The 15,719-nt window shown below is 35.0% G+C and overlaps 1 protein-coding gene and 1 long non-coding RNA gene across 3 annotated transcripts; both read left to right on the plus strand.

Annotated features, from left to right (window-relative positions):
* Window positions 1-765: 765 nt before the first annotated feature.
* Window positions 766-7,499, plus strand: LOC144554252 (ABC transporter C family member 3-like). 2 transcript variants are annotated; one of them, XM_078302572.1, is made up of 10 exons: window positions 766-3,134; window positions 3,347-3,433; window positions 3,511-4,125; window positions 4,340-4,504; window positions 4,882-5,176; window positions 5,469-5,686; window positions 5,982-6,287; window positions 6,481-6,544; window positions 6,825-7,064; window positions 7,311-7,499. In XM_078302572.1, exons 1-10 carry the CDS (start codon window positions 810-812, stop codon window positions 7,400-7,402), a joined length of 4,407 nt encoding a protein of 1,468 aa, XP_078158698.1. In that variant the 5' UTR covers window positions 766-809; the 3' UTR covers window positions 7,403-7,499. The 2 variants fall into 2 exon arrangements, with proteins under 2 accessions (XP_078158698.1, XP_078158699.1); XM_078302573.1 differs by lacking the exon at window positions 7,311-7,499 and having other exon boundaries at window positions 6,781-6,965.
* Window positions 7,500-12,863: 5,364 nt separating this feature from the next.
* On the plus strand, window positions 12,864-13,856 carry LOC144554709 (uncharacterized). The gene is made up of 2 exons (XR_013511714.1): window positions 12,864-13,055; window positions 13,168-13,856. It is a non-coding gene; the product is annotated as an uncharacterized LOC144554709 (long non-coding RNA).
* Window positions 13,857-15,719: the final 1,863 nt, after the last annotated feature.

The following is a 15,719-nucleotide window of genomic DNA, read 5'->3' on the forward strand; positions in this document are numbered from 1 at the left end:
TTTATTATTTATTAAGCTGGTTTGAGAACCGCTGTTTTCAATGCTGTAGAAATTTATTGAAAACAACGGTTTTCAAACCAGCTTAATAAATAGTAAAAAAATTTCAAAAAATGTAAAATTTGATCTCCAAGTAGATTTTAATATAGATTAAACATCTAACGGTTTGTATTTGTTATTTGAACATCAAATACGCTAATATGACCCAGTAAGCACCTCGTCGAAGTGCTGCCGGCAGCAAATTAGACAGTCCCATATTTATTATTTGAATATAAATAATTAAAATTTAATACTATATAAATATCCGTATGAGCACAGATATTTACATATCAAATATACGTATTTAAGTTTTTAATACAGATTCGTATCAGATATTGCCCGGTCCCTTAACCCTGACTTAATTAAAAAAAAAAACAATAAAAAAGGTGGACCAAAAAGATCAACATAAATAATGGTAACTAAAATCTTGATATGTTTGATTATACCTGTACCTGTACCAGTACCACCTACACCGAGGCAAAAACAACAATAAAGACAAAAGAAAAATACAAAACAATTTGACGGAGGACTGGAGGAGAACCTTTTAGATATGTTTAATATTGCATTTGCATTTTATTTTCTTCACCAACGTCAACGTGACTGTGATGCCATCTAGGAGAACCTTGCTCACCAAGGAATATAAACTATAAAGTATAAACCCACAATAAATTAAGGGGAGAGAAGAAAATAGAAAAACCAGGAATTAAGCACAGAAATTAAAGAGGTCTCAGCTCTCCTATCTCTTCCTCTCCTCTCCTCTTACTAAATAAATAATGGCTATTCACCACTCCATTGATTTTGGGTTCTTGCTACAACCCCAAGATTATTTCTACTACTGCTCTGTTTCATGCCATGTAGCTCTCTTCCTCTTTCTCTCTATAGTTTGGCTTTCTACAAGGTGTAATGAGGGTAGGTCCAAGGAGAAAGTAGAGAACAACAATTTCTTGTATTACAAATTGACCCATCTAAGCTCTCTCAGTCTTGGTTTGTTCTATCTTTTCTTCTCTGTTTTCACTTACTTCTTTTCCTATTCGGGTTTCCTAATTCAATTGGATTTAGGGGTCCGAACCATTTCTTGGTTTCTTTTCTTCTGCTACATGCAATTTGAATTTGGAAGATTGAGAGAAGAAAAGTTCCCTGTTTTACTTAGAGTATGGTTCCCTGTCTTCCTAATAATTTCTCTTTATTCTCTTCTTCTACGTCTCCTCTCATTACAAAATCATTTAACTGTCGACTCACATTTGTGGGTCTTTGATTTTGGGTCACTTTTAGCTGGTCTGTTGCTTAGCTATGCTGGTTTCTTTGGTAAGCGAAGAAATGAAGGTGATGATTCCCTTCTCCAGGAACCCCTCCTAAATGGTTCTTGTAACAGCATTGGTACTGGTAACAGTACTAGCAGTGATTCCAAAAATACCTCTCTGTTCACCAATGCTGGGTTCTTTAGCATTTTTACATTCTCATGGATTAGTCCCTTGCTCTCTGTCGGCCACAAAAAAACATTGGACCTGGAAGACATTCCAACAGTAGATGAGAGCGATTCAATCAATGGGGTCTTACCTATCTTCAAAACCAAGCTAGAATCACAAATTGGTGCTAATGGTAGAGTGACACCCTTTAAACTCGCAAAAGCTTTGGTTTTCACATGTTGGGGACAAGTTGTTTTAACAGCTATATATGCATTAGTGTACAATCTCTCGACCTATGTTGGGCCATACCTGATTGACTACTTTGTGCAATACCTAAATGGTACCCAACGATCTCCAAAAAAAGGTTACTTGCTTGTACTGGCATTTATCGTTGGCAAAATTTTCGAATGCCTCTCCATGAGGCATTCGTCCTTTCGGTTGCAACAAGCTGGGGTGCGGGTACAAGCGGCTCTAGTGGGTACGATATATGAAAAGGGGCTCACTCTCTCTAGCCGGTCGAGACAGAGCCGTACCAGTGGTGAGATGATAAACATAATGAGTGTAGATGCCAACCGAGTCAGCTGCTTCAGCTGGTACATGCATGACCTCTGGTTGGTACCGATACAAATCTCCCTTGCTTTGATCATACTATACTCCTGTGTCGGTCTCGCCTCAGTATCAGCTCTAGCTGCAACAATTGTGATAATGCTGGCCAATTTACCACTCAGCCGTATGCTAGAGAAATTTGAAGAGAAAATGATGGAGGCTAAAGACGTCCGCATGAAGGCTATGTCAGAAGTGCTGCGCAACATGCGAATTCTAAAACTCCAGGGTTGGGAGATGAAATTTCTTCAAAAAATTATCAATCAAAGGAAAAACGAGGCTAGCTGGATCAAAAAATTCATGTACGTTAATGCTGGTATCACGTTTCTCTTCTCGGGAACACCGACTTTTGTGGCTGTCGTCACTTTCGGTACGTGCATTCTTTTGGGTATACCACTTTCTAGCGGTAAGGTGCTTTCGGCCTTGGCTACATTTAGGGTGTTGCAAGAGCCGATATACAACCTTTCTGACACTGTTTCCATGATAATTCAAACTAAAGTTTCCTTAAATCGGATAAGCTCATTCTTGTGTTTAGAGGATTTGCCAGATAATGTGGTACATAGAGCTCCCAAAGGGAGTACTAACGTGGCAGTTGAAGTTCAGAGTGGTACATTTTCATGGGATTCGGGGAGTGAGGAACCAACATTAAAAGATTTGAACTTTAGGGTGATGCAAGGCATGAGGGTTGCAGTGTGTGGTACAGTGGGGTCAGGTAAGTCGAGTTTGCTGTCATGCATACTCGGTGAAATGCCAAAATTATCTGGGGAGGTGAAGTTATGTGGTTCAGTTGCATATGTCAGCCAGTTGACATGGATACAGAGTGCCAAGATTCAGGACAATATTTTGTTTGGTACGGAGATGGATATGGACCGGTATGATAAGGTACTTGAGGCATGTAGCTTGAAGAAGGATTTGGAAATTCTACCACATGGAGATCAGACGATGATAGGAGAGAGAGGTATTAATTTAAGCGGTGGCCAGAAACAAAGAATTCAGATAGCTCGGGCACTGTATCAGGATGCTGATATTTTCCTTTTCGACGATCCCTTTAGTGCTGTTGACGCACATACTGGGTCACACCTCTTTAAGGTAATCTTTTTGGTTGAATTTCCTTTTTTTTTCCCCCCTAGTTTGAATTTGCAAGAAGTTCAAAGCTGACCCAACAATCAACCAAACAGTACACAAATAATTAGTGTAGAATGCTAGAGTTGGTTTATGGCAACTTTTGGTTGGGTTAATTTCTTGACTTTCTTCTTCATTTATAACTGTTCTTTGAACTTAACTAATAGATACTTTTATAGGAATGCTTATTGAGGCTTCTAGCGTCTAAGACCGTGATTTATGTCACACATCAAGTCGAGTTCCTGCCGGCTGCTGATCTCATCTTGGTAAGTTTTTGGTTCTATTTTCCTTCTTTGTCACATTCCTTCAATGTGCATTGACCAGTTTTAATTTTTCTTTAAAGGTAATGAAAGAGGGAAAAATAGCACAAGCAGGCAAATACCAGGAAATACTTGAATCTGGCAAGGAGTTTATGGAACTTGTCTCTGCACACAAGGACGCCTTGTCAGCACTTGACTCCTTTTCCCGCATGGAAGATTCCTCCAGTTCCAATCTGGAAATTGAGAACAAGAAGACCCAGATTGACACGTCGTCAGAAGAAGCAAACCCTAACATACCAAAGGGACAACTTGTAACAGAAGAAGAAAGAGAGAAAGGGAAGGTTGGGTTTTGGGTCTATTGGAAATACATCACATTGGCATACAAAGGGGCACTGGTACCATTAGTCCTCCTCGCACAAATTTCCTTCCAAGTCCTTCAAATAGCAAGTAATTACTGGATGGCTTGGGCTGCCCCTGTGTCAGAGGACGTGACCCCACCTGTCAGTAGTTTGACGCTTATATATGTATTTGTGGCACTGGCACTTGGCAGCTCTCTGCTCATACTAGCAAGGGCTTTGCTTCTTGTCACGGCAGGCTACAAAACTGCAACCATTTTATTTGACAAGATGCACTTGAGTATATTTCGTGCGCCTATGTCATTTCTCGATTCTACTCCAAGTGGTCGGATCCTCAATCGGGTTAGTCATGGATTATTTTTTTTTTTTTTTTTGCGATTAGTTAGTTATATAAAAAAAATTAAATGAAAGTAAAAAAGAGACACCAAATAATCAGAATCCAAAATACAGGGGTCTCTCTTATTCTTATGTCTTCATTTTTGATATCCTATAAAATCTCATTAGTGTGTCATAAGAGTGGCATAATATAAAATTTTCTTTTAATTAATTCTTTCAGGCTTCAACAGATCAGATTGAGGTTGATATAATCATACCATGGCAAATCGGTAGTTATGCCTTTGCATTGATACAACTTTTTGGTATCATAGCCGTCATGTCACAAGTTGTATGGCAAGTGTTTGTTGTGTTCATTCCTATGATTGCCTTGTGCCTTTGGTACCAGGTACCTTTATTTTTCTCATGGGAATTTTTAAAATTCTAACCATTCAATATATAAAATTTCCTTCTTGTGACCTCATTATTAGTACATGACCAAAACTGCTGTTCTAAAAGCAAGCTTAGCTTTTAAATATGCTTTGTGAGTACGCAATTTCAGAAAATTGGAGGGTTTTGTTATTTAGGTAGACTATACAGTTGTTCAATACAAACGGGGTAAAAGACACAACACGGGATTAATGTAAATTCCTTAATAAAAAAAACTGACTTGCATATGATGAATAGTGTTGTTGGAGTGTTCTGCAAATTGCCGGTAGGAGAGGGATTTTGAATTTCATTGTTGTTCTTGCAATTCATTGCTCATACAATTTGTTGTTTAAACAGAGATATTACATAGAGACGGCAAGAGAATTGGCAAGGCTAGTAGGTGTGTGCGAGGCTCCAATTATACAACATTTTTCCGAGTCTCTGACAGGTTCTACCACGATTAGAAGTTTTGGCAAAGAATCAGGTTTCAAGTGGAGAAATGGGAAATTGGTGGATGATTATTCCCAGCCCAAATTCTACAATGAAGGCGCCATGGGGTGGCTCTGTTTTCGTCTTGACATAATCTCGTCTCTCACCTTCGCTTTTTCTTTGGTGTTCTTAGTGACTATACCAGCTGGAGTGATTGATCCAGGTAGGCCATTTTATAAATACATGCACAAAGTGTAGTTGCAATTTAGGATTGATGAAGATTTGTGATTAGAATTTTTAATTAGTCCAATAATTTTTAATAATATCAGACCCCTCTGCATTTTCACATAATTAAAATATTTAATGATGCTCTTCCTTTCCGTTAGTCCTTACATTCCTCCTTTCCTTCCCATAATACTTAAAAGTAAAGATGGTTCATTGGTCTAATTTAAAATTGCAGCAGATTTATTATTTGAAATTTACATATTGCTTTTTATTTTTCTTCTTGAATACAGGGCTCGCGGGTCTTGCGGTGACTTACGGGCTTAGTTTGAACATGCTACAAACTTTGGTTGTTTGGAATTTGTGCAATCTAGAAACTGAGATAATATCTGTTGAGAGAATATTGCAATATACAAATATCCCTAGCGAACCCCCCCTTTCCACTCCAAAAGATTTGTCATTAGATAATTCCTGGCCAGCACAAGGAGACATTATGCTTAAAAATCTACAGGTACACTTAATTCCTTTTCCCATGCTTATAATTTCATTGGATGTGATTAAACCTGAACATAATGCTTAAGAAAATATAAGTTTTGTAAGGCTTGCATGTGTTGTGGCTCAATAAATCCTTAGGCCAAGAAACTTCCCAAGGAACTTTTTTTCTAAAGAAAAGTTGATGTAGCTTCTGTATTAGAGATTCCAAAGTCAGTAATTTGACCTAAGAAGTCTGAAAGTGTACATCTAGCTTTCTTAGCATACATGAGGCAATTCTAAGGATCCTTCTCATATTGTTTTTTTTTTAACAGGTTCGATACGGACCACAACTTCCATTTGTACTCCGAGGTCTCACATGCACCTTTCCTGGTGGCAAGAAAACAGGTATCGTTGGGAGAACAGGAAGCGGCAAGTCAACTTTGATCCAGGCTCTATTTCGTATAGTTGATCCCACTGTAGGTCGGATACTGATAGATAATGTTGACATCTGTACAATCGGTTTGCATGAACTACGGTCCAGATTAAGCATCATACCGCAAGACCCCACCATGTTTGAAGGAACAATTAGAAACAACCTTGACCCTCTTGAGGAGTACACTGATGCTCAGATATGGGAGGTAAATAATTTCAATAGCTTTCAATTCATGAAAGCATACTTTTCAAAATTTTCACAACCTTGACCCTTTTTATTCTTTTTCGTATCTATTTTGCAAAGTAAAATATGTATAAAATTTGAACAATAATATATACGAATTTAGTGACACACAATAATTTGATGATTGACTTTAGTCTTTTATATCTTTGGTGTAGGCTTTGGATAGTTGCCAGCTAGGAGATGAAATCAGGAAGAAGGAATTGAAGCTCGACTCTCCAGGTTTCCATCATATTTGCTTGTTGCTGTTTTTGTTATACTAACTTTTTATTTTTTATAATCTTATTAATTAATCTTTTGCAACCAGCTTCAACATTATCCAAATACTGGTAACAACATCCAATATTTGAGGCCTTCATAAAGCCTGGAAAATAATTTCCCTTGATTGTAAACTCAACATAGCATATTCTCATAACAATTCAACCAAATTAATGAGGGGCCTAAACCGAATTATTCAGCATGTCTTAGTTTTCCTACAATCTTAGCAACCCTCTACTTGCAGTGACAGAGAGCGGAGAGAACTGGAGTGTGGGCCAGCGTCAGCTGGTGTGCCTTGGGCGTGTGATTCTGAAAAAGAGCAAGATTTTGGTTCTTGATGAAGCAACGGCTTCGGTCGATACAGCAACAGACAGCTTGATTCAAAAGACTTTGAGGCAACAGTTCTCAGATTCGACTGTGATAACTATTGCACATCGAATCACCTCAGTGCTCGATAGTGATATGGTGCTCCTACTTGATAATGGTTAGTGTTCCCTCAATTACATTTTGGTTTTTGTTGGACCAATTTCTTTGAAAATAATGTTTCTTTGAATATGGGTTTTAACTTTTAAGTTATATTATTTTTAGCTAGAGGTGGTTCTTGATCAAAATAATTTGTTGTGCCATTTTGTTTTGTATTGGTATATTTACGAAGATGCGGTGCATTATCTTTTTTGGATACATTGTGTGAATTCTAAACAAAATTATTTATTCTTTTACTTTTAAACAGGTGTTGTTGTGGAACATAATACACCGGCAAAATTGTTGGAAGACAAGTCGTCTTTGTTTTCGCAGCTTGTGTTGGAATATACGATGAGATGATCAGTATAGTAGATGCTAATAACCAATTAATCCTTAACGTAGTTCTACTGTGTTATTCCACATGCAATTTGACTGTGATTAATATTTGGAATGACAAGGTATCGAATTATACATAGTTTAGCAGTTCTTATGAGCATTGAAGATGATTTCAGGATTATAATGTTGAAAATATAAACTTAATCATGTTATTAAAGTTAGGATCCCATTGAATTCTGCGGTGGACAGATTTTTAGGCTGATTAATGAGCGAATTTAAAAGGGTAATTCTACACCATTCTGGACAAATGAGGAGTCTATTCCATGTGTCTTGGAGTCTAGTTTCTGATGGTTCAAGTCTCAAGTCGTTTGGAGTTCCCTATAAAAATTTATGGCAGTTTTAGTACCGAAGGGTTAGAATTTACTGTGCTGCACTGTTTTCTGTTTTGAGTTGTTTTGAATTTTGTTTTGTTTTAATTACTGCACGAATTTTAAGAGTCATGTCTAAGGATATAAATAGACTTGTATTCTGTTGTAAGAATGTAAGAGATAAATAGAGAAAATATAGATTAAATAGAGAAATTTCATAATATTGTCTCTCTTCCCTCCACCGAAATATATATCAAATACTAACCTATAATGCCACAAAATGTGTAACTACGATAACGAAATTATCCTTCTTTTAATTTCCACCACTCAATGATTTTCATCAACATGGGGTAAATTTGTGACTTTCTGGTAATTTTAACATCTTTGGTTTTCGAGTTGGTTTCTCCTGGGTCACTGTTGTATACTTCTCAAGTCTGTTAATTAGAATTGCTTTAATTCCTGATTTATAATCACCTTTTAGCTTTGTCATTTAATCCATGCACATTCCAGGAGCGAAAACGAAATTTTCTAATTCATTCATTGAAAGCATGGTATACACTAATAGATAGCTCTATAGATACCTGAGGTAATACAATAATTTTACTAGATATATAGCATGGTTTCCTGGTCAGCATGTCAAAACGTTTTCGTCTCTGTCTTGTGTTAATTGGGCTCAGAACTTCTAAATTTAATCATGGGGTTGCAACAGAATGAAAATGAAGGCATCTTTTACGGACAGACCATAATTTTCACATTTGGGCCTGTGATATATATGTAGTAAGCATAACAGTTGAACCAACTTCTTTAGAACATAAGGCTTTGAGATTCATGCTTAAAAAAAATTTAAACTTGACAAACAATATTACATATATATAAACGTCATTTCATCGTATATATTTAAAAAGACAATTAATCGTACCTGGTTTAATGATGCTGTCAATGTGCATGTATAATTAATTGAAGGTCAATATTGGTCATATATTTTTTATAAGGTCCATTTCTTCATTTAATTAGCAAGATATATATGTTCTTCACTGAGAAGCTTATTTTATTGTGGAGATTATGTTGAATGGTTTGGATCGACAATTTGAACTTTGAAAATGTAGAAAATGATTGTGGAAACTGTGGTAACTCAAAATTATGGTAATGAGATCCCTCCTCAATTATATATATTGACAAGTAAATGTGACTTTTGAGGTCATCCGATTAATAATCAACGCTTATTTGGATTCCAAACTCCTAAATGGCCCCAACCGTCTATATATAGCTAATATAGGATTGGTATACATGTATCAATAGCCCAAACAAAAACAAGATAATTAAGACTACTATGGCAACGAGGCCTCTTTCTGTCCTCTGCATTTGCGCGCATCCTCTTCTTACTTGTAACCGCCTCTCATGTCTTACCTTCTACTAACGCTGCCCGTATTCTCACACAGATCGAACAAGGCAACTGGTACGTACTCTATCGATCTTTTCAGAAGAAATTAAGTTTATAAAGCAATCAATTAATTATAGTCTGAAACTCTGAATATATAGGGATTGACTTCGGAGAAGAAGACAGATCAATTCCAAACTCAAAACCACCAAGTCCCCAGGCAGCTCCTTAATCTAGTTGTTGGATGCTGCATGTAGAAGAGAGGCCATCCATGTATTATAAATATTTTATTATTCTTATTTTGTGTACAATTAATAAAGTTGCTCTTTAGGACAGACATTCCTTTGGCTTTCACATAGAAAATTATTCTGTTTTTAGGCAACATCAAAGAAAATAATTTATTTGCTCTTTGCAACCATGAATCATGTTAATTTAGACTCTACTTTTTAGATTTTTGTCATATTTTTAGACACGTCAGTCACGCAAAATATGAGATATCTCAGAGGATACGCACTCCATTATCTACACTTGTAATGAGATATCTCAGAAGCTCTGACTTGTGCAAACCAGTTCTTTCATAAATTAATACACAGCCGGCCTGGTGGCTCAGATCTGGCAAAATCAAAAGATACTAAATTCAATGCTTTGAAAAAAATGCAGACCGTCTGGTAGGATTGATTTTATCACTATCTAAATTTTTTTGGCAAACAATTCTAAAAAGTATGTGTTTTGTGTTTTTTTTTTCTTTTTACAAAATTTTGAGATGAAGATTAAATTTAACTGTTTTAGGATTGATGGTTTGAACCACAAAAATCAAGATTTGTAACCGGAGCACAGACGATTGATGCTATGCATATTACATAACACCCTAACCAAACTCATAATTTTATTTCCATATTCACTGCTATCAGTTTTTCAAAAAAAAAAAAATAATAATAATAATAATTTTATTTCCATATTAAATGTTTAAGAACTCAACAGTCTTTTGTTGAAGAATAGGTAGGGTGAGAATAAAATATTACATCCCAACCTGCTTTGGTTTACAATTTACAGTTGCAAAACATGCAACGGACAAAAAAAAAAAAAGCAAGGATGGGGAAAATATTTTTCTGTTCTCTAATATGGGCCATAAATATTTGTGAAATCTAGCATGGCCTAGAAAATAGATTTACTTTTCTAATACGGGCCGAAAAGTATTTCCCATCTCTAAAATTAACCGAAAAATATATTCTTTTAATATCTTTATTCTTTAGTATGGATCGAAAAATATTCTCGCTCTAGCATAGACCACAATATATTTTTCTGTCGAAATATATATATATTTTTTTTTATCCGTTGCTGTCACCGGAAAAACAAATTTCCCCTCCTATGTATTTTACCAAATAAGACTCTGGACTTTATAATATTTACCTTTTGAATTAATAATTTTAAATCAAAAGGCGGTAAAAACTTTGGTGTGTGCAAAGGCAGAGATATATAGGATGAATGGGGTCAATTGCTCTTTTTTTTTCTAATTTTTTTGTATTTATGTATGATTTTATATGTAATTTAGAGTAAAATGTTGTGATATTGTAAACTCTACCCACATTTTTTGTATAAAAATTTAATATAATTGATCCCTATTTACGTTTGATCCCTACCCCTATATGTGTGATACTTTAATACTTGTACTTGCCACCGACCTCTTTTTTTTATTAATGCCCAAAGTGCATTACATCAGGAGAAAAAAATACCCTTAAAACATCTCATTGTAAAAACATACAATTTAGAGAGCCCCAGTCCCTGTTTTTGTTTGTGCAATAAATTTTTATGTATAGCACAAACAAACAAAAAAATAAACCATAAGACTTTTGTTCTGAGAGAATTCGAGTTTTAACTCAAATTTTAAATTGGCTCTGCAAACTCAAATACATAGGTCCGCACAGTCATTCAGCGGCTCCTGACTAGAGTCAACAGAGCCAATATGTGGCCCCTGACTAGAGTCTGCAAATTGTCACAAACTCAAAGTTGATCTCTTGTTCATCCATCCTCATCTTTGCCCTTTTGATTTGAGTATATCCTTCAAATTGATTTGTTAGAACCTCCCACATATCATGGGCTCTAGTCATGTAACTATGTGACCTTCCTTTAAACCTTCCTTTAAACAAGTTAGCTAAGTATAGCAGTTAAATCTTCCTTTAAACAAGTCATATACCACTTGAGTGCATAACCAATGGGCTTTTTTTTTTTCAATTATTTGAACCTTTATTGGGGACTCTGTCTGACATTTAACTATGTGACATAATGTATGCAATATAAGCTTAATTGCCTAAATGGAGGCTATTATGTTATCATTATCTTTCTGAATGGATATTGTATTGCTATCTTAATCTTAATCTTAACCTTAGTTGAGAACCCATGGACAAAGTAGTAAGCTCTAAAATTAATTACATCTCAATTACTACACACTAAAGACCCACACCTCACATGACACATTCATGATCAACTTATTATAAACACCAATGATTATTTTAATTAACTATAAAATTTACATTGTATACAATACATAGTTATTTTACATATTTAAGTTCAATTGTGAAATAGGATTTAGGATAAATCGGAATTAGCTTAAACCCATATGGCTTGGCTAGTAAAGGAAAAAGTGAGCCTCTCTATCTCTCTCTCTCTCTCTCTCTCTATATATTAACTAATATGCTTTCGGTAGCACTTCGGCCGAAGTGCTACCAATCCAAATTTTAAAAAATTGTATTTGAAACTTCGAACTAAATAGCTCAGTAAATTGGTTATATAACTCATAGAATGCCAATTTTTACTATTTTTGGAAATTCTTTTACTATTTTTTATGATTTATGAAAGAAAAATGACCGAAAACATTGATAATTTTCTTTTACTTTTAGATCATTTTTTGTCATCTTTCATAAATCATAAAAAATAGTAAAAAAAATTGGTATACCCAAACCTTTCAACATGATATCTACATTAAACTAGTTTTTACATTTTGTGGAATTTATTTAATATTTATTAAGATAGTTGTAAATCGTTGTTTTCAATGGTGCAAAAGTTTTTTTTACTGTTATTAAAATCAACGATTCCCAAACCATCTTAATAATAGTAAAAAGTTTCTAAAAAATGTAAAATTTTATCTCCAAGCACATTTAATATAAATATTACAACTAACAGTTCGGATCATCAATTGTTGTGTTGGGACTTTGAAAATTGCAAAACTAAATTGGTAACATCAAGACTTGCAAAACTACCATTTTAATAAAAAAAAATATTTTGTATTTATATTATTAAGTACGACAGATACAAAATAAAAAGGAAAAAAGAGTATCATTGATACCTATTATTTCATTCATTGCCACCCTTATATCGTAAGGAGAGCTCAAGTTGTTTACTCAATTAAGCCAACGAAAATTGAGCTCCTCATATTGTGTGGACTGAAGACTTACCAACAGAGGAATAGATACTATTCAACTGATAAAAAAGAGAATTAAGAGGATGAGATTTGATATATAGGATGCGGAAATTTCAAATGTAATGGGATAAAATAGGGATCAACTCTTTGTGCATGAAAATCTTAGTGAAGAAAGAAAAGTAGTACAAATAATTTTCAAGTATTGATTTGACTGTCTTATATATATATTGAAAAGTAGTTCATGCATATATTGCTAAGAATCGAAGAATATCAAAATGTGACTTGGACTTTTGAGGTCACCCGATTAATAGACACTTATTTGAGGTCTATATATATGATTGGTATGTATCAGTATGCAGTAGCACAAAGAAAAACAAGATAATTCCCATTAATTCCCCAATATGGCTCTTAATTCTGGCCTCTGCATTTGCATGCTCTTCTTACTTGTAACCTCCTCTCATGTCTTACCTTCTACTAACGCCGCCCGAATCCTTAAACAGAACAAGGCAACTGGTACGTATAGCTTCTCTCTCCCGATCTTTTCAGATAAAATTAAGTTTATGAAGCAATCAATCAATTAGAATCTGAATTCCTTTCTTAAATTAAATGACGGTTATATATATAGGGATTGTGGGAGAAGACAGATCAAGTTCAAGCTCAAATCCACCAAGTCCCCAGGCACATGGTTCCATCAATTCCGGCTGTACAGGAAATCCAAATAATTCAGGAGGACATTGCAAGTAGAAGAGAGGTCATGTATTATAAATATTTTATTATTCTTATTTGAGTGAGGCTATGGTACTATGCATATCACGGGTTGTTACCGTGCTACGGCTCTATATTTGAGTTTTCAAATCCTAACATTCGATCCGAACCGTTCATCTTGTTCTCCATATTAATATGTGTTTGGAGACCAAATTTTACATTTTTTGAAATTTTTTTACTATTTTTTTAGATTTATTGAAAATCACTTGATCTGAAAGTTCTGGACCATCCAAAAACAGTGATTTTCAATAAATCTAAAAAAATAGTAAAAATATTTCAAAAAATATAAAATTTGGTCTCCAAACACATATTAATATGGAGAACAAGATGAACGGTTCGGATCGACCATTAGGATTTGAAAACTCGAATATAGAGTCGTAGCACGGTAACAAATCGTAATATGCATAGTACCATAGACTCACTCTTCTTATTTTGTGTACAATTAATATAGTTGCTCTTTAGGACAGATATTCCTTTGGCTTTCACACAGAAAATTATTCTGTTTTTAGGCAACATCAAAGAAAATAATTTATTTGCTCTTTGCAGCCATGAATCATGTTAATTTAGACTCTACTTTTTAAATTTTTGTCATATTTTGCCTTACTTTTTGGAAAATCTCAACCGTTCAAATACGTTCTGCACGAATCTCAAAGCTCAAATAATACTGCCCCCCCCCCCCCCCCCCCCCGCTATCCCCAAATATGCACCGGACACGTCAGTCACACAAAATATGAGATATCTCAGAGGATACGCACTCCATTATCTACACTTGTAATGAGATATCTCAGAAGCTCTGACTTGTGCAAACCAGTTCTTTCATAAATTAACACACAGCCTGGTGGTTCAGATCTCGCAAAATCAAAAGATACTAAATTCAATGCTTTGAAAAAAAATGCAGACCGTCTGGTAGGATTGATTTTCTCACTATCTAAATTTTTTAGGCAAACAATCCTAAAAAGTATCTGATTTTTTTTTTTTAGAAAATTTTGAGATGAAGATTAAATTTAACTGTTTTAGGATTGATGGTTTGAACCACAAAAATCAAGATTTGTAACCGGAGCACAGACGATTGATGCTATGCATATTACATAACACATAATTTTATTTCCATATTAAATGTGTAAGAACTCAACAGTAATTTTTTGAAGAATATATAGGTACGGTGAGAATAAAATATTACATCCCAACCTTCTTTGGTTTACAGTTGCAAAACATGCAACGGACAAAAAAAAGAAGAAGCAAGGGTGGTACTCATTTAAAAACAGTAACAATAATTAAACCCTTAAACAGTAACCGATCCCACCCCGGTCCCATTGCGCAGAGACTCTGGGGGCAGACGATTTGATTTCATTTCATCGTATTTAAGAAGACAATTAATTGTACCTGGTTTAATGATGCTGTCAATGTGCATGTATAATTAATTGAAATTAAGTCAATATTGGTCATGTATTTTTATAAGGTCCATTTCTTCATTTAATTAGCAAGATATATATGTTCTTCACTGAGAAGTTTATTTTATTGTGGAGATCATGTTGAACGGTTTGGATCGACGATTTAAACTTTGAAAATGTAGAAAATGATTGTGGAAACTTTGAAACCGTCTATATATAGCTAATATAGGATTGGTATACATGTATCAATAGCCCAAACAAAAACAAGATAATTAAGACTACTATGGCAACGAGGCCTCTTTCTGTCCTCTGCATTTGCGCGCATCCTCTTCTTACTTGTAACCGCCTCTCATGTCTTACCTTCTACTAACGCCGCCCGTATCCTCACACAGATCGAACAAGGCAACTGGTACGTACTCTATCGATCTTTTCAGAAGAAATTAAGTTTATAAAGCAATCAATTAATTATAGTCTGAATATATAGAGATTGACATCAGAGAAGAAGACAGATAAATTCCAAACACAAAACCAGCAAGTCCCCGGGCAGCTAATCACAAGGGATTGCACCGTAGTCCGTAGATGTGATCCAAGTAATCCAGGAGGTAATTGCCCTCCTTAATCTAGCTGTTGGATGCTAGCTTCATATAGAAGAGAGGCCATGCATGTATTATAAATATTTTATTATTCTTATTTTGTGTACAATTAATAAAGTTGCTCTTTAGGACAGACATTCCTTTGCAACCATGAATCATGTTAATTTAGACTCTACTTTTTAAATTTTTGTCATATTTTGCCTGACTTTTTTTTAAATCTCAACCGTTCAAATACGTTCTGCACAAATCTCAAAGCTCAAATAATACTCTCCCCCCCCCTCGCGCGCTATCCCCAAATATGCACCGGACACAAAATATGAGATATCTCAGAGGATACGCACTCCATTATCTACAAAATTACATCCCAACCTTCTTTGGTTTACAGTTACAAAACATGCAACGGACAAAAAAAAAGAAGAAGCAAGGAT

This window comes from Carex rostrata, chromosome 5 (genome assembly GCF_964058835.1).
Source record: "Carex rostrata chromosome 5, lpCarRost1.2, whole genome shotgun sequence".
NCBI classification, from domain to species: Eukaryota; Viridiplantae; Streptophyta; class Magnoliopsida; order Poales; family Cyperaceae; genus Carex; species Carex rostrata.

Excerpts from the sequence above, each read along its gene's own strand:
- LOC144554252 (XM_078302572.1), top strand. The coding sequence starts at position 810 with ATGGCTATTCACCACTCCATTGATTTTGGGTTCTTGCTACAACCCCAA. Across the intron at positions 4,505-4,881 it reads CCTTGTGCCTTTGGTACCAG|AGATATTACATAGAGACGGC; the intron begins GTACCTTTATTT and ends TTGTTTAAACAG. Across the intron at positions 6,545-6,824 it reads ATTGAAGCTCGACTCTCCAG|TGACAGAGAGCGGAGAGAAC; the intron begins GTTTCCATCATA and ends CTCTACTTGCAG.